Source organism: Melopsittacus undulatus, chromosome 4 (genome assembly GCF_012275295.1).
Source record: "Melopsittacus undulatus isolate bMelUnd1 chromosome 4, bMelUnd1.mat.Z, whole genome shotgun sequence".
In the NCBI taxonomy this organism is placed as follows: domain Eukaryota; kingdom Metazoa; phylum Chordata; class Aves; order Psittaciformes; family Psittaculidae; genus Melopsittacus; species Melopsittacus undulatus.
Window position 1 is genome coordinate 20886374 of NC_047530.1, and position 25135 is coordinate 20911508.

General features: G+C 44.1%; 1 protein-coding gene across 1 annotated transcript in view; it reads right to left on the reverse strand.

Moving 5' to 3' along the window:
* Positions 1 to 6790, reverse strand: part of CEP170B (centrosomal protein 170B) — a 58145-nt gene extending 51355 nt beyond the window's left edge. Inside the window, exons 1-2 of the mRNA XM_034061675.1 lie at positions 6703 to 6790; positions 5654 to 5789 (exon numbers count right to left, since the gene is read on the reverse strand). Of these exons, the coding sequence (XP_033917566.1) occupies positions 5654 to 5773 (120 nt within the window). The 5' untranslated portion in view covers positions 5774 to 5789; positions 6703 to 6790. The remainder of the gene's footprint in view (positions 1 to 5653; positions 5790 to 6702) is intronic.
* Positions 6791 to 25135: the final 18345 nt, after the last annotated feature.

Here is a 25135-nt window from a genome sequence, read left to right on the forward strand (position 1 = left end):
CTCCTCAGCACACATTTCATCAGGCACCATGATCCTCCTGTCAACTGCACATTAACAGAAAATAATGGGAGAGACAAGAGCCAAAAAAACAACTCTAGGCCTGGAATTACAGGATGTGCATCCTTCCTCCCATAGTTGCTGTCCAGGCATCTAGAAACACTACCTGTCAAAAGAGCAGAGCCTTCCCAAGGCTAGATCCTTTCTCTTCTGCCTGTAAGACACCTACACCTAATGAATAACTCTTGGCAATTCCCAACGCCCAGAGACTAACTTAGGTACTGGTTTACACCCTCTGGATAACTGCAGCAAAACAGCATGAGTGGGGCACCACCCTGTCCTGACTATAGCTTTCCACTCCAGACCCACACTTCCATAGGGAAGGAAGACAGCACACAAAACGTAGCAGAGATTCCCCATGGCTTCTACTGGAAACTCTCAACACAGGAAACACCTGAGTGATGGACAGACTTCCATACCACAGTGAATTCACCTACAAGTACCAATGAAAAGATAATCGACCAAGTTCACACCATCTGCTTGTAGACAAACTACACCACACCTATCCACACACGTTTATGTATACACTTACTAAACTACGTAGGAGAGACATCATATTATCAAGCACAGCCCAGGGAAGGTAGGATATATTAGGTCAAGGAAACCTTAATTTGACCAGATGTCATACACAGAGTTCACCACTGCACTGCATTATTTGCAGGGTGCACCGTGCATCCTGTGTACCAAACACTGAACAGATCCTGCAGGGAAAACATAATCTGGTAACGACACAGTGACAGATTGCATCTTCATGCCTATGTACACAGGGGCAGAAGCAGGATTACACAGGCAATCTTCAGACTGGTATGCCATAACTGCTCTGCAGGTATAAACACTTAACAGCCGTAACTATGTTCCTTAGGTGTCTAGAACACTTGTCATTCCCTAACTTTTCACCAAAGCAAGACAAAAAGAGGAAAACATCTATTTAAGCAGTATCATTACCATTTCTCCAATTCACTAGCAGAATGAACTTGTATGCTCAGCTCACAGGCCCCTACACCACTTGAATGAATAAATACCATAAATTGACATGATAAGCAGCATGTGATGTCCCACATGGACCAGTGACAGATGCTGGGCTAGTAAATTTTGCAGCTAGCTGCTGACACCTGCATAAAAGCAAGTCTTGACCCACCTCAGGCCCAAGGGAGATGCTACGCAGCAGCCACATCCTGTAATGCCCACTTCCCCCACACTTAACAGCTTCTGCCCTATATGCACCACCTTCCATTTCTCCAAACTCTGCTGCTGCTCCTCCTCTCACCCTGCACAAATGACAGGCTCCTCTTTGTGCCTCCCTGCCCAGTCAAATCTTAATCCTATGGTGAGGCTTTATAGAGTAGAAATGCAACAACCAGATGCAAAGATCTGGCCTCTGGCTTCCTGAAACATGGGTCAAGAGGTTGAACAAGTACTCTGGAAGTATTATACTCTTGGCTTGTCCTCACATTTTCCTCGACAGCTGCTTTGACCACTGTCTGAGTCAGGATACCAGGCTAAATGCAATTTGATCTAATCTAGTGCAGCTCCTCTTACATCTAAACCCCGGCATTGCATATCCCCACGCCTATTTCCTCTTTGCCCAACCTGCAACAGTTCTGCCCTCCAATCTGTCCCCTTACTAACCTCGTTTCCAGATGAAATATGACTTTAGACAACAGTATCAAAGAAGTCCCTGATGACCACATGCAAACACCAATTTCTTTTTTCAAATGTTTGGAACTTGTTCAAATGCATTTAGATTATTGATGGGGAGGAAATAGCCTCTGACTTAGACATTCACTCTTGAAAAAAATCACAACCCAGCTGTACAATGCCAGAACTTAAAAGAACAGGTTGAAGATACTTTTAAATAGTTTACATGAAGAAAATGCTATTTTTCTCATAGCTGCTCACAGCAAAGACCAAAGAAGGCAGCTGACTGGGTCCAGAACACACTGCCTAAAACAGATGCCTGGAAAATAAACTCTCATGCCAAACAGTTACAAAGTTTAGTAGAGCTATAAGCAGTTGAAAAAAGCATCTCCTGGTAGGAAGTGTCAAGCTGTCTTAAAAGTCACACAGGACAAAGGCATAAAACAGATGCATCGCACCATCTATACCTACTCCTGCTGTAACTCATATATATATAAACTCACCTGGTGAAGGATAATAGCATGCCCAAACCACTGCTCTAATGAGAGGCATATTCAAGGGAGCACTGGTTAGACATTTTGCTTTTGCAATTTTTTCAGTAAACATCCCTCTCCCACAAAACCGGGGAAGTTATGACTCCACTTTCCCTTCTTCTAAATATTTACACTTTTCAAAGATGCAAAGAATGCTTTGTTTAGGGGCAGAGGGAAGATTTTAATGGTTAAGTGAAAATTCTAAGTTTGCAAAATGTTAATTCCTTTGAGTAAATACCCATCCCATTAAGCTAATGATCAAAGCTGATAAAAACAGCAACTATACTTCCCAAGAAGGATTTTCGGGAAGGGTGGAGTGGGGAGAATTACTTTCTTTGATAGTCCAAAAACCTTCTTTCTTTTGGTACAAAAATTAAAAAGCAAACCTTTCCTTCAGAGAATTCCTTTCCACCATCCCCAAGGCCCACAGAAAAAACAAACACACTAGTGCAAGTTAGTGAAGGTCTGGATTTCTACATGCCTGCTGTTTGTTATCTGGAGGGAGCCAGTGAGACTGCTGAAGAAATCAAGCACTGTTCATCAGAAAAACGTCAGAACTGAGCCCTTGACACTATGCAACAACACTGTGCATGCCAAGCAATGCTAAATGGCATTTTTGTCTGCATTAACATTCAAAATAAATGTAAATCTCGCATTTAGTTGTACTAGAAGCTTTACAATGCTGCAAAAACACGTAAAATATTTCTAATCTTCTTAATAGGTATAAAAAATTTCAAGGTAGATTATGCTTCCCCACTATCAAACCTACTTAAAATTAAGCTTAAAGACTCTGGTTTTCTTCATCTCTTTGTTAACCCAAAAAGCGCATCTAGTACTTATATGAAATAAGTAATCAGAGGCAAAACGAAAGCTTGATTGTTTGGTGACAAAGCCATCATTTTTTGGTGTTCAGTGATCTGATACCTTAAGACAACATGTTCCAAGAAAATATCAGAAGACAAGACACTCCTAAAACAATAAAATGAGAAAGGCAAGACTGCAAGGTCTCCAGGACAAATATCCATGTTGCATGCTTGTGCACCATCTAAGACACACAGTCTCAACAGGGAACCACGAGCTGTATCACAATGAAATCACTAAGGAGGAACAGTCTTAAGAGACTAAAACCACTGACCAGGTCATTCAGTCCATTCCCCAGACACTGTCAGTCTGCTTCCAGCTGCTCACTTTAAGGGATAAAGCAAAATCTTGAAATACGTAAGCCGAATCACTGTGCAAAAAAGTTTCAGAGTCAGTACCACAGAAATCCTCCAGGTGCAAACTCTGTCCATCTGTTGTGATAACTGCCCTGCTTCTTACGCTTTCAAGACAAATGATTGTGCCAGTCTGCACAATGATTTTGTGACATGGACAGTCACAGCAGGAAAAAGCTTATTTTTAGATCTCATCCTCCATCTGCTCACACATAATTTTGCTTGGATATCAAGTCTCCACTCACAATCTCTCTTTCACACTGAGTCTTACTATAGCCATCTCATTTGGAGGCCAAGGTAGCTCTGGAAAACATCTCTATAAGCAAATGGCTAGATAAATAATGCACTGTGATGTTCAAATTAAGAAATTAGATATATCCTAGAAAAAGCTTTTTTACTGGAGATAGTAAACTAATATGCTTATAAAGGGTCACATGTAACTCACCCTACGAGCATAAACAGCTGGCTTTTACAGACAATCTAGAGCCTTCTGGTGAAATAATGAAAACCTTAAAAATACAATCGCTTCACTCTCACATGCAACACTGACAAGCCAGCTCAGACTTGCAAAGAAGCATGAAATACTTCCATGTGGTGTGGAGTGGCTCACAATCCATGCTGTTCAGTTAACCCCCTAAATAACCAGAGAAACAAGCAATGGGTCCTGAGCATGATTGACATTTGGTACTTTTAAGCTGCACAGCTTGAGAATGTGACTCTCAGAGTGCTGCACCCTGACAGTAAAAAAACCCCACAACTACCTTCAAAAGGTAGTAAGATGAGCACTCTAAAACTTGGGCCATTGTTGGAAACCAAGGCCACTGTTTACTCCAAGTTGCAAGAGAACACAGCAATCAGGCTCCTGAGCTGTCAAATGCAGACTTACAGAAAATATCAGGACATTTTTAATGTCTCACTTTTACACGTCTCACCAGTCAGACACGCAGAAGCATGAAATAAAAGACAGTGTGATTCATGGGAAAGCCCAAATAATCTGCTGCTGAACAGGAGTATGCTTCAGGCTCTACAACTGCAGTACACCTATGCCATTCACTGCCAGCTAGCAGAGCAATACAAACACTGCAAGCACTCCTTTTGCAGATGGTAATACAGTGTTACAGCTAGATGACACCTTGCTTCCAAGTACACCTCATATAAGAACTCCTATCCCCTGAACAGACCTCCTGCTAATATATCACACAAAATCCCTGTAGTAAGTACAAACACAGCCTGCTTGGCAGTACATCAACAAAGCATTTAGGACATACCTGCGACCAGGTTAGCAGTAGAAATTATGAGGAGGGAGTCCCTGTTGTGCAGGCAGCTTCCTAATTTTGCCACCAACCAAAAGGCACATTTACCACCCTTGTAAAGGGGCAAACAGGAGTCATGCAGGTACAGTCAAATTTTTTTTTTTCCCCATGGCATGGGTCTTGCAGAAACACTAAATTACTTTCAAGCTTCTACAAATTCCTGAGCTGAAGAGCTCCTGTCAAAAAGCTCTTTGCAAGATTCCAGCTCCAGTTGTTTGGAGTGACATCTCTTACATTATGCTGTCAAGCATCAGACCACAGTCAACACTTGAGATACGTTGAATTAGGTCCAGCAGAGACACATGGTGGTATGGAAAGTACTAACAAAAGCTGCAAGTTTGCCTGAGTAACACAATTACTTTGGGAAGAGGTCACCACCTCACTCGCCCCACCAAAAGAGCTAGCTTCTCTACTAAACATCAGGATTTCCCACCATAATAGAAAGAAACTAAATGAGAAATACAGGCACTGACAATTTAACCAAACTTAAAGGGAAAAATAAGCAAACATAAAACCTGCACCCATTCAAATGAAACATTCTAGTAAACAGTGCACACATTAAAAACTACAAAAATAACAGCAGCATAATTGCAGATCAGGGCAGAATGGTATGTCTTGGCTTACTAGTTCTAGTAACATCAACATGGTTAATCTATTTGATTAATCTCCCACCACTACAGCTCCTATCCATCTGATGACATGGCAATCTGAAGGAAACTTCACTTGCACTTTCACAGATATGGGAAGTCTTCATGGGAACTGCAGACTCCACATAAAAAAGGAAGTTCCTTTTAAAAGATGTGATTTCAGGAAAACACACAACACCTACAGATATCCAGCATAACATTGACATCTACTGCATCGTCTGAAGAAATTACAACAAAAAAAGCCATATTACCTGGAGCATCAGTTCACAGTCATCTCTGCCAACAAATATCATCTCCCGAGGGAGACGATGGCGAATGCCAGTGCTGCTCACCAAGAACCACGAAGTCACACTCATTTTGGCGCTTGACATTTAATCTTTATACATCCTAAACACAAAAAGACGTAACAAACAGTGAGCTATTAATGAAGCGTCAATGTACACCAGTGCATAGATGCAGTTTCCACATTTCCCTACACCACAGGACCCAGCACTGACACTTTGTGTTCATGTCTTAAATTTCTGGTGGCAATCAGCAGTTGTGAAGTATGTGTCAGGATCTGCTGCCCATGTGCCACGTGCAGGAGCTCTGCAGCCCTGAAAATATTCCCACAGCAACATAAGATGAAGGATCTGAAGAAAGGATTGTTTAAAAATTTAAACATGCAGCTGAATCCAAACAATGAAATGATGAAATATTCTGTGGGGGAAAAAAAAAAAAAAAAAAAAAAGACCTCTTTTCCGGAACATTTCCTTGTTCTAGCACTGTGCACACAGATCACAGCTTGAGCTTCCACCATCATCAAAGATCTGGACCAGCACATCAGTAAGGTGATATAACCTGGCTCCTCTAACCTTTCACAGTACACTCCCAGGCGCGGTTACACCAGTGCTGGGAGGAGAATAGCCTCCCTATTGCTCATCCCACTTCCAGGCTGATGTAAGTCGGGAGCCCACAGATCCTTCCTTCCTGCCTCCCTCCCTCCTTCACTGCTTGAGCTGGTCCAAGAACCAACCCCCAGACAGGAAACATGGGCTGCAATTCCCACCGGCGAGTTTTGGTAGCATTGCCGCTCTTTGCCCCGCAACACGCGAAAGAAAGGGCAGCTGTAACCTGCGCGGGCAGCGCTTATCGGAACTCTCCCAGCCACACCTGTTTGTTGTGGCTGCTACAGGCCGGCTGCAGGCAGCCAGCTCCCGTGGCCTCGCCTCCTCCCTCTCCCACAACATCGCCTTTTCCTCTCCCTGGCTGGAGAAAAATGGAGTGTCACACATCAGACTCTAGCCTTCCCCTCACCCACCTCCCGAGATCCAAGTTGCATTCCTAAATGCACCGACGGAAGATCTCCATTTTATCTGGGCTGCGCGGCGCTCCACGGCCTGACCGCCCGTCCCCCCCTCCGCAGCCTGCGCAGGTGACACCAGCAGGGAGGACGGCTGACCTCCCCCGGCAAGACGCAGGCCTGGAGGAATGAGAAGAGACGGCTCTGGGAGCCGGCGGTACAGGCTTCCGTGCCCGTGTCACGACGTACGAGCGGCCCTGACACACCGCTCCCGCCGCCCGGCCGTGCCGGGGAAACACCGCCTCCCCAACAAAGCGCCCGGGGGAGGGGAGTCGGGAGCCGCCGGCTGAGCCCCGTGGCAGCTTCGCACCGCCCCGAGATGGGCTGCAGGGGCCGATTCCGTCCTCTGCCGGGCCCCGCTCGCTGCTGACAGACGGTAAGGGAAGAGAGGAAGGGCGAGGAGCCGGAACCGCCTAGGGGCCGCGGCGAGCCAGGTGTGGCGCGGAGTCCCCACACACCCCCCCCCTCCCCCCACCGTTGGGCGGGCGCGACCCTTTATCTGCCGGGATCGGGCTCCCCTCTCAGACCCGCTCCCGCCGCCCTACCTGCTGCGGCCTCGGCGCAGTGGCAGGCCGGGCACCGCGCCCCGCCAGCCGGCTCTGCCTGCCCCGCGGGCCGCTCCCGGCGCCCGCCCCGCCCCCGCGCGGCAGGTTCCCGACGTCAGGAGGCGGCTCCAGCCGCTGGGCCCGGCCGCGGCCCCACCGCCCCCTTCACCGCGGCCCTGCCTCGCCCAGCGCGCCTGAGCGGCAGGTGTGGCAGCGTCCGACCCGGTTTGTGGTTCAGCACCCCTCATCGCAGGCTCTTCGAGGGGCTCTCCGAAGACAGCTGTCCCTGACCTCGGGAGGCCTTACAGGCAAGCTCCCCGTCCTGAGGCAGAAGGTGCCGCTGCTGTTAGCCACTGGAGCTAGCCCCAAAGCCAGCCTCTTCTCTTACTCGCCACTGGGCTTCAGGAAGTAGCTTGACATCCATTTCCACTTATACCCCTCAGGACCTCTTGCAGGGCAGTATCTAAGGGCAATCAACAGGACTGAATTAATCTCGAGGGCCTGGCTTTGGACTAGGAGCCTGAAATGGGTGCTGTGAAAAGATGTGCCATTTTATGCGTTCTGTTTGGTTGTAGGTAACCAGAAAACTTCTGAAGTGCAGAGAGCAATGACTGCTCTTTTATCCCATTGGGAGAAAGACTGAGTGTCATGGTAATGGATCCAACTGATGCAAGAACTTTTTCAAGTGAAGCTGGAAAGAAGCAGGAGCCTTGCATTGGCTCTCTTGTTCCAGCTGTCATGGGCTGCTACTGAAATACTATAGGAAGACAGCAAGTTCATATAGATATTTCCTCAGGCCAATACTGCAGCTGGAAAGCTGCCTTTGCATTTGTATGGTGTACATTCAGGGTTGAATAGAATTTCTCAGTCACCTGCAGAAGCTTCCTTTTATGTCTTCAGTACTCTCATTTAGAATTTTGGCTCAGGATATAGCTCTAATGAAGTCTGATGTCATTTGAAACCATAGGTCCAGTATACCACTCACTGGGGACAGGCTCACTCCTGGACTACAGCCTTACTGGAAAGCTAAGGAACCAAGGATGGTAATTCAGCAAGCTGCAGCAGACTGTGAGGAGGAAAGGAAAACAGCATTTCTTCTTTTGCCTCCTCTTTCTGAAGAGCAGTAGGACTTTGTTATTATTTAAATAATAGTGTTAATTCCTTCTTTAATAAACATTTGACTTGTTCCTGGCAAATACATCATGCTCCAGGGTGTTTTTAAGGTGTGATTATCTTCAAAAGCTTCAAAGGTGGCTGAGGCTGCAGCATCCGTGTTTTATTGGTATCTCCCTGGAGCCAAGCTCCACGCCCTTGCAGCATGCCATGTTCCTTGGACGCCAGGCAGGAGGATGGAGTGAGCAGCCACCACTTCCTGGGCACTTTGAAGGCTTTTGCATTATGCACTGCCATGAAGTAGTAGAAATCCTTTTTAAATAAAAAAGGACTTCACCATATTTGCCAGATAGTCCTGTCATTGAGTGATGGTTTATTATTGGTTGAACTGACCTATAGCTTAAGTTTTTATAAATAGTATTCACTTACTCACTTTTTTCTGAGCTACACCTAGTTACTGGAGAGGCTACCACATAAGCCAATCTGTAGAACATCTCTATACCAGTGAGAGGAAGTAGGATAATTTACTTCTTTATACAAGCCTGCCATCTAGGCAAATCTTTGTTATAAGTTACTATAAAAAGGTTACTGTTTGCTTTAGTCTCTTCTTAAGTGCATTTTTACCATTCATTTATATATGTGTATTTAACTGAGTAGTCACTTGCTATGTATAAAGAAGAAAAATCATTCCTGTTCCCACCACATTTTCTGATCTGATTGAAGATGCAGGTTAGGCCAATACTCTGGGCCACACTGAATGTTGCATTACAGCCTCTTTATTTTATTCCAGTGATCTAAAAGGAATAAAAAGGAATCCTTCCTTCTTCTCTCTTCTGACCTCTCCCAATATAGTATGCAAGCATCAGGGGCTACAGTATAGTCTGGTGCTACATTGTCATCTTTAAGTCCCAGGCAGAGAGTACCTGTGAGAAACAGAAGCTGTATTTCAGTTTTTACTTTTCCTGATGGAAAAAAAAAAAACCCTTTTGGCAGCAATTGCAACCTTTGAGCTGCTCAAAAACACAGTCTGACCAAGCACACAGTTGCTTTTGAAAATACGATATTATAGAAGTGTCTTAAAATCATCTCTTCCCACTGGGAGAAGGGAAGACCTGGAAAAGACCTCAAGAAGCTGAGTGCAGCAGCAGCAGCACAGTGCTGCTTATGCTAAGTCTGTGAGAGAAGGTGCTTATCATGCAAATTTCTCTACATTCATCTACAGCACTGTCACCTTCAAGTACAAGGGACATGGCCACAGCTGTATTAACCTGCATGACACAGGTGTCAGGAGTTTCACTGTACTGTACATTGTGTAAATGCAGAGTAAGGATCAGTCCCTGTCATGAAACACCATATTCCCAGCAAACAAGGAGACTGAAGCTGAGATGCAGAAGAATAACAGCAGGTCACAGGGCTATAGGAAATCCAGATTTCCTGTATCCAGAACTGCTGTCCCTGCCCATGGCAAGGGGGTTGGAACTAGATGACCTTAACGTCCCTTCCAGTCCTAACTATTCTATGATTCTATAAATCAAGTCATCTGCTCTACTGAAATACCTTTTCTCTGAAGCCTGAATCCATAGCCATCACGACTTGGAGCAGAATCGTTTTAGATCCCTGCTTCAAAAAAAAAAAAAATCCCACCATCCCCAGAGGAGCTGAACTAAATTAAGCTCTTTCTGCCAGGCTCTGATGTAAGGGAGGTTTTTGACAGAGCTCCCAAACGTGAACCGTCTTGCTGCATCTTGCTGCAGAGCAGGCTTCTGTTCCAGACTGATCATAGCCTGATTCAGGTATCCCATGTGGCTTCCCCCCGAAAGGCAGTTTTCCCAGTGCATGAACTAAGGGAAAGAAATATTTTTTGTTATTGCCTACATATTGACATGATGAGTAACTTATAAGTAAAGGTGTGCAGGACTGCTAGGTGAGCTCTCCCCAGTTAACCCATCACAGGCTGGCTGAAATCCAACGTTCACAGCTGCATGTACATATATTAACAGGCACGTGTGCAGCTCACGAATTTCTGGCTGCTTTGCATCAAAGAGACTGTAGAAGTAGTCATCAGGCACTGTTCCCCAAGATTATTTCATTTGTTCTTTGCCAATGTACTTTTAGATGCATTGGGAGAGGTTCACAAGTAGGTCGCACAGGATTTCTTAACCCTTTTCTTCACTTGGATGGATTTTGTGCCCTGGTGATGACTTTCTTTCCCAGAAAGCCAAAATTGCAGCCAGGCCAGTTCTTCGGGCCTCACTGCAGGGAACTGTGCACTCCTGTCTTGTGTCTGCAGTGCTCTCACTTTGGATCAGGATTTCTGCCTTGATTTTTAATGGGAGCAGGAAAGATCAGTGGACTTTTGCAAGGTCTGCAGGTCTGAACCTGTGCCTTTTTTACAGCTAATGGGCTTGTTGACTGCCAACAGAAAGTGCAGGATCAAGCCCTTTCCTATAGAGCCGGGGACCAAATCTTTTCATCACTGGTTCTGGGTATCAGCACAAGCTGGATCATCATAAAATGCAGATAATCCCCCTTTTGGATATTGTTCTTTTTTAACTGCTGTTTTGCAAATGTTTCCCTTAATTGTTTGCTTGTTTATTTCTTGTTGGTTGATTGATTTTTAAATGACAAAGTAATTGTCAAGAACATAGGTATTTATCTTAATTTTAGCTAGGCTGACATAACAACATTGCTGAACTGAGTTTGGACCAGTAAAAGCAATCTATCCCTCCTCTCTGTCTAAGCATCAATCTTTTGCTTTGCCCAATATCTCAGTTGTGCTGTTTGCCAACATTCCCATCTCCTGTACAGCTGGGAACAGGCCCCAACCCTGCCTAGTCAACTGGAAAACAATAAGACCATTCATGTGCATGGTTATTCACTGGCATAAATGTTTGCAGAGGTACAGTCTGACTGGGACAGGCCTCTGTCATTTGGATGGTTCTACAAGATGGCTTTTTACAATACCAGTATTTTTAACCCATTTATTAGCTAGCTATAGGGACAGATTAGCTGGAGCATGGTAGCATTGCTCAAAATACCTTCAGTTTGGCATCCTTGGTTTGTACCAGCTGAAGAATTTTTCCTGTGTTTTTCTTTTTTACCCACAACATAGTCCTATGCACCAACATGAAATTTAATTTTGCTACTATGGAATTCACTGAAATAAAACCCTGTATGTATTAACACTTCTTTTCAGAATGTGCAATATGGGCCTTCTCCAATCCTTCTTTCATTCCTGTGCTGTGCCACATAAATTACTTTCTTTTTGTTATGTAGCTGAAATCATAGAGCTGTTTTTAATTTATGATGCTCATAACTCTGGGGGAGCAAGAGGAAATATCAGTGCAATGAAAGAGTGGAGCTGGTGTACTGTGAACATTGTCAGCATGTCTCTTCTAGGATTTGTGTGATATAAAATTTTGCTGAAAGAATTAAAGCATATGCTTAACTGATCTAATTTTTGGCAATTTTAACTAGTAAAAGCTCTACAATGATGATGTCATGGAGTCTGATGAGATCAGGTCAGATGATACATGGCTGTATGGTGTGGCATCTTAAATAGGAATCACCTTATGGCAAGTTAAAGCTATTTCAGTATCACATTTAAAGAAATAGCTTCTTAGGGAGAGTTGATTGGTTTCATAAGAGAAGCAGCAGGGTTTTGAGGACTCCTGTGTTGGAGAATGGGAACAATGGGCAGCTTCAGATTGTCTCTGTTTCAGTTTTTTTCCCATCTTATTCATTCAATTGATTTTTGTGTATGTGTGTATTACATATGAGAAAGGTTACAAGCCTGCTTAAACAGAAAAAATTACTTCACCTGGCCTGGAGAATCTAATGGTAACATCTATGGTCAGAGGGCTGTGCTTTACCTCCCAACCGTGAGCAAATTATTTCTCCTGTTCCTTTGTTGTTGTTATTATACTGCTAAGTTAGGAATATTTGGTTGAATACCAGAGGTGCAAAATTTCCTTAAGCAGTTTTGCTCCAGTAACCACCTCTTTTTCTTTTCCTTTCTTTCCCCTAGTACTCTGCTCCTGTACTTGCACATTTTCAGACTCAGCCCAAGGTTTGTTTTGAGAGTATATTCATTGCAGACTCTGTTCCATCCAGCTGATGCACTGTTAACCTGTGTGAAGGGTCTTCTTGCTTACTGATATATAAACTGCACAAAGCTGCTTCTTGCCTGAGAGACTTATTTAGACAAGACTTAGAGACTTGACAACCAGTGAATGATAATTTGTGAAAAGACACTTCTCTATATTTTGATCACATTAATGTATTTTACTGGAAATGCAAGACTGCTGAACTTTCTTTGCTGGCCTTATAAATAAGGAAAATAAATAAGGGAGATTTTAGGTTACCATAGACAGTTGCATCTTTAGAGTAATCACTACTATTGTCTCTGTAGCCAAGTGTTTGCTATGCTGAATGGTACTAGATCATACTGTTCCAGTTTCAGGAAAATGTCAGTTCTGCTTGAAACTATCTTTTTGTTTTCTTGCATTCTATTGCTTTATAATTTTTGCCTGCAAGACTAAAAGCTTTGATGAAATATTTAACAGCTACATTAAAAAAAAATTATAGTTCTCTTTAAACTGAAGGATATATCTATAGTAATATCCAATGTATCAGCAAAGGCCTTACAGGAAGAGAAAATGCCTAATTTGCTGGCCTGCAGGGAATAATTTATTAAATCCCCTGGAGATTCACCTGTTTTCTGCCCTGTGAAGTTAAAACCGTATTTCACAGTGTTGACCTTCAGTGATACTCTTATTTCACTTGAAAATGGTGAAGAATGTTATGAATATGGATGAAAAGGTCATCAGGTCAGGATAAGACAGTCTGCTTCGATAGGGTCAACTGTAGGGGCAGCTTTAGTAATTTAGAGCACACAAGCTATCAGTTGGAGATTTATATGCTTGCCAGACATTTTATAAGAACTCATCAGAGCAATATTTATTTCTTTGAGGTAAACAGCTGGATTAGCAGCACCACAGGAGAATAAAAGCCATCAGAAGAAGACCAGCAGAGCAGTATTTTCAAGTTGTAGTAGTAGTGGATTCATTACATGCCAATTCTTAAAAGCTTCAGGATACTTTGGGATAATCTTCTTTAGTCAGCAGGTGCATGAACTCCCATGTGTTCCACATTCATTATATTGTCTTAAAACCCTGCAAAATATGTGTGTTAGCTAACTGCACATACATGCTTGGGGCTGTCCTTCTCACTACAGATTTTAGAAGAGGAAGCTCCATCTGTTCCAGGTAAGTAGAGCAATCCCTACTGAAACAACCTCTCAGGTACACTGGGCACAGATCATAGTAATTTCAACATTCCTGGCAAGTCTCATGTGCCAGGGTATTTCCATGCTGGTGAAATTAACTCCTGAAAATGAGTTGTGGGTATGTGAGATAATTGGCTGAGGAAGGCAAAGTGGCATCCAAAGAAAAGCCAGAGGTACCACAGTGTTAGTAACCTGCCAATATGAAGCAACTGCATACTTCCTACATACACAGGCTGCTTTGTTTAAATTGTCCAGAAGAGAGACCCAGAACACCTCTCAGCTCCACTAAGTTTTACTACCTTGCAGTATGTTTTTGAGATGAATAAAATTCTATGCCCTTTCAATACATACACCTACAGGATGGATGCCTGCTGGGGGATAACTGCCTTTGTTAATAATCAGCTTCAGTGTCTGGGGATGAATTGCATTTTCTGCAGGAAAAGCTTTAGCAAAAACAACTCTGAACTGGCTGCATCTGACCACTGCAGGCAAAAGGACCATGTTGTAGTTCACTGACCAGATCTAATATCAGAGCTTGTAGGAGCTCTCAGAGGAGGGTCCAAGTCATCAACTTTGACTGATGCCTCTCCTTTCCCTGGGGCACAGATTTGTGCAGGCTTTCTCCTTTTCAAAGATTTGCTCTCCATGGCACCAATTCCAGAGAGAAAAGGAGGCTGATAACAACAGCAAGCAGTACCTCTAGGAAACTGCAGCACCAGTCACTGTTGGTCATATGTGCCCAGCAGCTGATCCCTTAGGGATGAGAAGGGGTTACACTACTAAATCTCACTAAGGAACTGTAGCCATTCTTTTTATTTTGCACTGGGACTTGCAGAGTAAGTTCTGCATCACATCATAGGGCAGATGATGTGTTCTCCACAGCACATTACCACCTCAGTCACATCTAGCTTCATTTTGCCTTTGCCACTAGTTGCTACAGGTCAAACATCTTTTGGGATCTTGAAAAAAACATCCTAGAGCTTTGTACCAACTCACCCTAAGTTAACTTTAAATACAGAAACATTAATTAGCACTGTACTTTATCTTAATTTCTTATTCATTCTCGATGGTTGTTTTCTCCACACTACATTAGACATTTCTGAGTACCTGGGCCTGCATATGCATCAGCTCGAACACCTAGTGGAGAACAGAGGAGCCAGCACAGCAGAGAGGTGTCATGAAGAGGCTCCAAATGGTGTGGTTGAGACTGGATAGTCAGGAAAAAGCAAGTTTGAAAGAAAATGCAAGGAGAGCAAGAAAAAGCTGAGGACTGTAAACCTAGCTGTTATACAAGACTGAGAGGTGGCAACAGCAAGTGGGACATGAGAGTTGTCCCACTTTGCAGCTATTCTCCCTCCTGCCATCTTTGGTACCCATGTAGACTGCAAGTGTTTTGAATCAGGGACTGTTTTCAATGCTTTTTTCGTACTATGCATTGAGCTTCTCCGCACTCCTCTAATACAAATAATCATTCAACAGAAGCTGGGCAGAAAAAGAAGAAACTGAGTGACATCTTTTAGTCAAATGATTGTATTTATAGCAAGTCATCTTATTAACACAAGGAGAAGATGAATAGGAAATTCTCCAGTGTGTAGTTTAACTGGTCCTATGATCTGTTGTCAGCCATAAGCTGATTGCTCAGGACATGTATAGACAAGAAGAGGAGCTGAGGTTAACCTCAAACACTCAGTGGAGAGCTCACTGTGCCCTTTTACAGTGAATTCAGCAAACTTTATGCAAATAACTTTTGCAAGTATTTGAAGGTAGGAAAAAACATAATACAATACTGTCCTGGTGTCACAAAAGGACTTTTGAAATCTCCAGTTAATACCTGAAAGAATTTTGAACACTGCCTAGTACATTGGCCAATAATTTGCCAGGTTTCTTTTTTCCATCCTGCAGGATAAAGTCATGCAGAAGTATGGCTTAGGCTTCATTGCCCCCACAGATCTGCCTTTACAAACAAAAGTGGGCATAATAGCTTTCAGAAAGGTGACATTTCTGCTTTGAAGAAAAAAACCCAAAACCCCAACCAAACCCACCCCAAATAGCTACATTATAAAATATGCTTTTTCTTTTCCCTTAAAGCAAAAGGGGATAAGACCAACTGTATCATTCCTAGTGCACCTTAGAGCCCCAAACATAGTGAATAGGAGGAGAGGCACTGTGCTATGCAGCCAGGGTGCTCCCACTGCAGGAACCCTCAAGCAACAGGAGCACAGCCTCCTCCCTGCTGCCCCACTCATAGCAACATGAAGCCTTGGGCCCAAGAGAGCCCAGTAAGAGAGAAGTCTACCTGATGCAACACAACCCATGTGAAGCAATGTAGATACCTTCAGAGCCTTAACCACAAGATCAGATCATAGACCATAGATATTAACAGTGGCAGCAATGATGTCATTGGCCATCGGGCATGTCCTCATGGTGTGCTTTCATAACTGTGCCATTTCTGCACTGTGCCATCAGAGTTATGTCATTTTCTTCCCTCTCTGAACTACAGCTGGTTAATTTTTTACGTTAGAAGCATTTAAAGTGGATGGTGCAGAGAAACCAGCTTTTAAAAACATTGTATGAAAGATGCCTGCTGTTGTAAGATAAATTTAAGAACACCACTGGCTTAAGAAAAGTACTGTGCTGCCTTTCAGACTAATTTAAAACTTGAATTGCAGCCATTTTTAGCTTTAACAAAATCGATAAGACCGTCTGCTGTGTCAGCCATTGCCCATTTCAATCTTTGAAGTCATTTTGGCAGCCAGTAGGAAAAGATCCCAACATCTGGGAGGCTGAGTTCAACCCTGAATATCCCTTAGGATTTCTGTGGGGTTTTCATATTGCTGCCATCTTGAACAATCAGGTCCTAAATCAGTCACAAGTACATTAACTAGAACAGGGCAATAAGCTGGCATGTGGCTCTAGTTTACATTTGAGATGACGCTTGCTTCAGAATTACTTGCATGACTAGATGGAAATGGTAAATTTGTTGATGATGATGTGAAATGGACTGAGGTGTTCAATAAATATTTTTGTTCTGAATTTGGAAACAAGAATCATGCACTGATGTCATAAGGACAATGCACTTTCCATCCCATTAGTAACCAAGGAGGCTATTAAACAGCGTTACTAGAGATAAACAGTATTACCTTAACAGGTCCAGACAACTGTCATCCTCACAACTGAAATGAATTGTCTCAAGGGATCTCTGACTCACTACCACTTAATCTTCCATGAACATGTTTTAGAGGACTGGAGAAATGCTGCATTTTTGGTAAATAATAAAAAAAATATAAAAAAAAACCCTAGGGTAATGTAAGTAATTCTAGGTCAGTCAGCTTAGCAATGCTTTGTAGACCACTTGATTGTTTGCAGTACCATCATAAAGTATCACAATAACTAATAACACTCAAGTACCAGATAAGTGAATTAAGAACTGACAAACTGGCAAGTCTGAAGTAAAATACAGACTTTGGTGAAGACTCAGCAAGAAACAGAGGGTCCTAAACTGCAGCCAACATCGCCTTGCTGCTTTTTCTAAGGTGAGTGGTTTGTGCACTTTGTGTAAAACTGACTCCAATTAAGAAATGGGGATGTCACGGTTTGCAGGCGTGCCAGCTGGAGCTGGCTTTGTACCACTGCCTCCTCTGCAACTGGCTATGAAAATTCATGATCATATAACTGAGCTGCAGCTGGTCCTTCCAGGTTCCCAAAGTCCAGAGCATGTGCAGGGTAGGAGCTCAGCCCTGGGCCCTCTCTCCCAGAAGGGAGAGTGGAAGAAGGGACAAGTGCTGTTCACACACAGAAGAAAGTTGATCTGAACGACTCCACTTAGGCACCTGAGCAGAGTCCCACATCCCACTCTGGCCCTCTCAGATCAGGAGATCATCTGCTGGGTGGAGATAGGCCCTTTCCTCTCATGCACTGCTCCTGAAAGCCTCCCAGACCTGTGTGCCACAGTCCAGCTTCATGGACATACTGGAGCACAAGAGACTCAGCATTTGGGATTCTGGTTTTCTGTCACTAAAGCAGTCATGCTGGGAGTATTTAGCACAGCTGAGCAGTCTGTGTGTGCTCTGATGGCTTTTGCTAGACAGTGTAAAAGTAAAAAGCCAAGAAGTAAATGTGGAGATTTTAACATAAATAAACAGCAAGATGGGACACCCCTGAGAACTTACATGCCAAATTCCTCTTCTGGGGAAAAAGAAGGGCAAGAGAGGCTTTGTAGGAATAGATCTCTCAAAATCTATTTATGTTAGCAGAGGGTCTGACAACGTGCATTTATTCTGCTCTGTGTAATTACTGCTTTTTGCCTCCTAGTAATTATTTTACTATCCATGAAGGATTAAAAAGCCATTAACCCGGAAGAGAAAAAGAAAAAAGCAGGGACATGTGAGAAAGACTTTGAACAACAAATTCATTCACCAGTTAGAAACAAAGGTGCATGTTAAGAAGATTAATTAACAAAAAGCTTGTCTCAAGGCAACTTCTGCTTACTGCTAATGGATACCATGAAAATTCATAAATTCACTGCTCCCGACAAGAGGATTTGCTGACTGCTATGTGGGACTGCATCTTCCTGCTCCTTTGCAATGGAAATGTAAGGGATGGCCAGAAAAGCACCTCATTCAAGCAAAGGGGTAAACTGCTGACTACAGCAAGGCAAGTTTTTACAGTGTCCTTGTCTGTCAGGGGCACACATCCCCCCTGCTCAGGGAAAGGTTTAAACTGCAGCTTTTGTTATTCAAAGGGAAACTTAAAGCTCTTGACCTAAAATTAGCCCTGCCAGCTGCATTTCGGGCAGCACACCAGCTTTTGCTTTGTTCTTGATGTGGGGCAGGAATGTCCAGACTACAAAGATCCCCGATGCTCTGGGGATGTGCTCCCACTGCAGGCAGACATTCACAAGGAGAGCAGGTGGGAGATGGCATGTGATGAGCAAGAGACCCAAGAGCTCACCATGCTCTGGGAAGCTACAGCTTTCCTGGGAATGGCTGTACCCATCAGGCAAGGGGCCACATAGGCAGCAGTGCATCTGGCCACAGATATAGTAAATTCCTGGAGTAAAATGCAAAAATACCCTCTAACTTTGGCATGGCCCAGCTGCCAGCCATTCACAGCCCAGGGGCTTCCTGAGGCATGTGTGGTTTCCCTCTGCTAAACAGCCTTCTGTGAATCTGCCCAGCCTCTCCCTGAACTCAGGATAACTTTTATCACTTGCAATATAATATTGCACTAAAGAGATGGAACACGAGGCCACATTTTGCCTTCCTTTACCAGGCTACAATGGGCTCCCCAGTGTCTTGGTCTTCACTGGCAAAGGCTCTGACCGCAGCACCCAAGTCTTGGAAGGCAGACGCAGGAACTGTGAAAACCTAGACCTTGGGCCCACTGTACGAGAGGATCTGGTTCGAGACCATCTTAAGAACCTGAAAGCACACAAGTCCATGGGACCTGATGAAATCCATCCGCGGGTCCTGAAGGAGCTGGTGAATGAAGTTGCAAAGCCACTGGCCATCATATTTGAAAAATCATGGCAGACAGGTGAAGTTCCTGATGACTGGAAAAAGGGAAATATAACCCCCATGTTCAAGAAGGGGAAAATGGATGACCCAGGGAATTACAGACCAGTCAGTCTCACCTCTGTGCTTGGCAAAATCTGGGAGCAGATTCTCTTGGAAGGCATGCTAGGGCACATGAAAAACAACAAGGTGCTTGGTGACAGCCAGCATGGCTTCACTAGGGGAAAATCCTGCCTGACCAATTTGGTGGCCTTCTAAGATGGGGCTATGGAACTGATGAAGAGGGGTAGAGCAGCTGATGTCATCTATCTGGACTTGGGCAAAGCATTTGACACTGTCCCACACAACATCCTTGCCTCTAAATTGGAGAGACATCAGTTTGATAGATGGACCACTTGGTGGATAAAGAACTGGCTGGATGGCTGCATGCAAAGAGTTGTGGTCAACGGTTCCATGTCCGGCTGGAGACCAGTAACGAGTTGTGTCCCTCAGGGATCGGTGTTGGGACCGGTCTTGTTTAATATCTTTGTTGCTGACATGGACAATGGAATTGAGTGCACCCTCAGCAAGTTTGCCGATGACACCAAGCTGTGTGGTTCAGTTGATACGCTGGAGGGAAGGAATGCCATTCAGAGGGACCTTGACACACTTGTGAGGTGGGCTGATGCCAACCTCATGAAGTTTAACCATGACAAGTGCAAGGTCCTACACCTGGGTTGGAGCAACCCCAGGCACAGCTACAGGTTGGGCAAAAAGGAAATTCATGGTAGTCCTGCGGAGAAGGACTTGGGGGTGTTGGTCAATGAGAAATGAACATGAGCCAGCTTCAGTGTGCACTCACAGCCCAGAAAGCCAACTGTATCCTGGGCTGCATCAAAAGGAGCGTTACCAGCAGGTCGAAGGAGGTGATCCTGCCCCTCTACTCTGCTCTCGTGAGACCTCACTTGGAGTATTGTGTGCAGTTCTGGTGTCCTCAACATAAAAAGGACATGGAACTGTTGGAACAAGTCCAGAGGAGGGCCACGAGGATGATCAGGGGACTGGATCACCTCCCATATGAAGACAGGCTGAGAAAGTTGGGGCTGTTCAGCCTGGAGAAGAGAAGGCTGTGTGGAGATCTCATAGCAGCCTTCCAGCATCTGAAGGGGGCCTACAGGGATGCTGGGGAGGGACTATTCATTAGGGACTGTAGTGATAGGAAAAGGGGTAACGGGTTGAAACTTAAACAGCAGAGGTTTAGACTGGATATAAGAAGAAATTCTTTACTGTTAGGGTGGTGAGTTACTGGAATGGGTTGCCCAGGGAGGTAGTGAATGCTCCATCCCTGGCATTGTTCCAGACCAGGTTGGATGAAGCCTTGGGTGACATGGTTTAGTGTGAGGTGTCCCTGCCCATGGCAGGGGGGTTGGAGCTTGATGATCTTGAGGTCCTTTCCAACCCTTACTATTCTATGATTCTATGATTTATGACACTCATATTCTAAAGGTTCACTGGATTTGAAGGCTGTTATATATCAGCTTGCACTGAGTTTTCCTTCAGGTCTTCACACAATCACTGATTTTTTGGTGCTAAGCACTAGTGATTCACCTGAATTGAGTCAATGCACAAGGCGATGTGGCTCTGGAAGGCTTCCCACTGCAATTGCTGTGCTCAGCAAGTCCATGAGGTGAGTAGAAAAGATCTTGCAATCTTGCAACTGCTAAGCCTTCTAGGGAAAAGGAGAGGCTTAACAGAAGTTGAGCAGTCACCTGCACTGATCACAACCATAGAGTTTATAAATCAAGTTTAGCTCCTTTGCTGGAGAAAAGCAGCTTCTGGATATCTAAGTCTTGAAGGGAGTGGCATAGATAGAAGACTGGGTTTGGGAGCCAGGGCTGAGTGTTGGGAAGGTGGGATGATTTCCACAAGAATGACAGAAGCCAAGGAGCCAGGGAGTAATAGAGGAGTGACTCCAGAGCCCACCCTCATGCAGCAGGCATGGGGCAAATAACATAGGCTGGTGGGATGGGTAAACCTTGGTTAGAAAGGTGGAAGACAGAGATACCAAGAAGGCAGCAGAGGCAGCACCACTCAATATTTAGGGAGAAAACTGGCAGTCAGTGCTGCAGGTGACATTACTACTTAAAACAAGAGAGTGGAAAGAAATACAGCATTCGCCAGCACCTGGTGTCCAATGCCCATTTAGATTGGCAGCTAAACTGCTGCTCTTTTCAGCAGGGAGTGATAGGACATAGCAGGACATTACGAGATTATACATGAGATTGGATAAGCAACTCCAGCAAAACCTGCCCTCAACACTTACGCAGCAGCTCTAATATCTTGATCAAGTATTACTAAGAGGTTTTCTACTAACCAAATGACACATCATTTGGCCCCATCTGTGTGTATCCATGATATATGTTTTTTAAATGCTTCTACTATCCATACTGTCATACTGAAGCCACTACCAGTATGAACCGAATGCTACCTGTGTGCTATCAAGGTAGGATTGCAATAGGTTACACAGAGGATACAGGATCAGAGCAGTGCAGGAGGTAAGCAACTGCAAGTCCATGGGCAAGTACTCACACACACACTCCCAATGTACAGAACCACCCCAGCTACAGATGGGAGGGCATCAGTCCACAAAACTAGACAACCTACAATTCAGGTAGCATCCTGAACAGGCAAAATCCAGACTGGCCTTGGTGACGTGAACATTTCTGGTTTGATTTTCAAGACCTGTGCTGCTTGAACCTGTTTATCTTCTGTTTAGTTCCCTGACCTGATTAAATTACAAGTCAGCAAAAGAAGTAAGCTCAAAATTATGGTGTATGCCCAGCAGTTCTCTTTAAGGTATAATAGAATACTTCCAGTTGGAAAGGATCTACAATGATTATCTAGTCCAACTGCAATATTTGCCTATAAAAAGCTGTGCATGTTCTCCCCAGAGTCACCTGCCTTGCCCAGTAGATACACCCAGTACCTCCCTGTAGATTAGGTTTTACTCAGTTATTTGTACTTTTGTACTCTCTTGCAGTTTCATTACAAGAAGAATTTATTTTAAAATTTGACATGCCAAGCACATGCCTTAGATTGAATTTACTTAAGTTCTTTGATGCCAGTGAAGATGGCTTTCTGGAAATCCTGCTTTATTGTGGCTTGAAATGGTGTAAAAGTAGACAGGGACCTGAAGCCTGAGGTGTAAGGACTGGGCCATATTCAGTTGCTCTGGGTTCATCCACATGCACTTTCACTCCTTCATAATCAGAGAATCACGGAAGCCTTTTGAGGAAGAACTTCTTCACTGTGAGGGTGATTGACCATTGGAATAGACTGTCCAGAGAGGTTGTGGAGTCTCCTTCCCTGAAGATATTCAGGAGCCACCTACACACAGCCCTGAGCAGTGTGCTTTAGGTTTTAGCAGGTGATGAGCCTGCTTGAGCAGAGAGGTTGTGATTTAGGTTGGAAAAGACCCTTGAGGTTAGAGGCTGCTCTGAAGACTCAGGAAATGGGAAATGGCAAGTGAGGGAGCAGAGAAGGCAACTTGGCCTTCTCCATTCGGTTATATGTCAGTGTCTGACTGAGGAAGGTGGGTCAAGCGTGGAAGAGAGGCAGCCATGAAGACCAAGCTCCTGCCACATCTCACTGTATTGTTGAAACACAGCACATTGCTAGAGTTTCTGAAGAGAGTGGGTTGCCAGCATTTGTTTTCCCTTCTAGTCTTTCTTAGAAGTAACTGGAAAGAAACTTGGATTCAGTTCTGGGCCTGAGGCAAAGAGAGAATGGAGGGGGTTAACCCAAATGACTAAGCCTTAAAACAAATATTACTAAGTGAAAATGGGTTTATGAGAGGAAGTTAGCAGTAGCACTGCCAACCTCACCTATGAGAAGTATTATGTCAACTGAGTTTAACATTTTGTGGTTTCAGTCCCCTCCAAGATAAGTAATAGGCTGCGAACTTGTTCTTTTGTTATTTGATCAGATCAAGAGATATTGATACATAGGAAATAATTTGGAGAGTGTCTAAATAAAATTAGGGACTTTAGGACTCCCTCATATATAATGGACTCTCCAAGTTCCTGCTTATGCTGTGATTCCTTCAGCTGTTTCAACACTAATTCCATACAGTGCAGCACATGAATATCACCATGCTTGGCTTTAAATACAAATACATAAATATTTGTATATACTAGTGTGCTTAGTTGAAAGGAAATCTCAACCTTAAAGAACCTTTGGGAATGTGAATTCTTTTTTTTTACTCTAATGCAGCCCACCAGTATAAGGCTGGCTTCCCCCTGTCTAGCCATCTTCCCTTCCAAAAATAAATGAATTATACTGAAAACTGTGCCTGAATAAAGGAGGGAGGTGGGTGAGGAATTATCTCTCATGTTGATGCCAGTATAGTTAAAGAGGTAGAAATAGAAACAGAAATTGCTTCTGCACCTGAATGACTCTGTCTGGGATGTGACAGAGGGGTAAAACAGGAGCAGGGAATGCCGTAAAAGGAACCTCCTTTGAAGGCCACTCTTACTGTGGGATACACAGATGATCAGTTCCTTTCAGAGCACTCACTCAAAATTGTCTTATTTGGTTTTCTTACTGCTCAGTATTCCATGTTCCTCCCTTGAAAAACAAATCCTCTCAAATTTCAGGTCCTTTTCCCTTTCCCATTTCTCTTTTTTAGCAGAGTTCCTTAGGTGTATTATAATGCTTAGCTACCTCCCCCTTTGAGCCTGGTCCTCTGTTAACCTCAGGCAACTACATCACGACACCCCGCATATAAGCAGACCAGTCTCTATCTTGAATATCACTCTAGGCTACTCTTCCTAATGCTCATCCCCACAAGGGCAGCAGAAACTCTCTTGTTACTCCATGAGCTCAGGCTTACAGCAACTGAATTTTACCCCTTTCTCATACTCTTTCTGTCTGTGCCCCACTGGGATATACCAGCTCCTCTGTACTGGTGATGGTTTTCCAGTCTCCTTGAAGAGCTCCAGCAGCTACCCTGAGGTCTTCTCTACTACTCACATTGCCCTGGCCAATTCCTACCCTTCCAACACTCCTACTAATTTCCATCTTAATACATAGCTTCCCAAATGGCATTTTATCAACTGCTCATAGACCCAAAGTGAGTAATGTATGGATGCAGTAGCTCTTGTCTGGAAGATCAGTTCTCTTATCAAAGAAAGCTAACAGGTTAGGCTGGCATGGTTGACTTTGGGTAAACTCTGTTGCATGTTATCTCATTTTCTATTTGCTTCCACATCAGTAAGTGCCCAGCCCTTCAAAGTTTCTTTTAAAGACTTTCATCCCACCAAGGTGAGATTATTCTAATTTGTGGTTGTCCTGATCCCACCCTTACTCTCTACTCATTTTAGGTTTGCACACAAATGGAGCGTGTCACTTGTCCTAATATTTGTGCTTCTCCAAATCAGAGGCTGCCTTCCTTTCCTGCAGAAGTTTTCAGCAGCATTTTGCCACAGACTTTTAGCAGACAACAGCAACAACCAAAAAATCCTGCAACCACCCTGATTTCAGTACTTAATGGGGGCCTGCAGAAAAGATGGGGAGGGACTCTTTATTAGGGGATGTAGAGACCGAACTAAGTTTTAAACTGAAAGAGAGTAGATTTAGATTATATATTAGGCAGAAGTTCTTTCCTGTGAGCGTGGTGAGGCACTGACACAGGTTGCCCACAGAAGCTGTGGCTGCCCCATCCCCGTCAGTGTTCAAGGCCAGGTTGGATGGGGCTTGGAGCAACCTGGTCTAGTGGAAGGAGTCCATGACACTGGCAGGGGTGTTGGAAATTGATGAGCTTTACAGTCCCTTCCAACTCAAACCATTCTGTGATTCTACGAACATATGCATGAACAGAGTCAGGCTTGCAGTAGACTTTCTGCAAAAGGAGGTGGTAAGTGGAAACTAAATCTGTGCCAAGACTTTACTGGCAA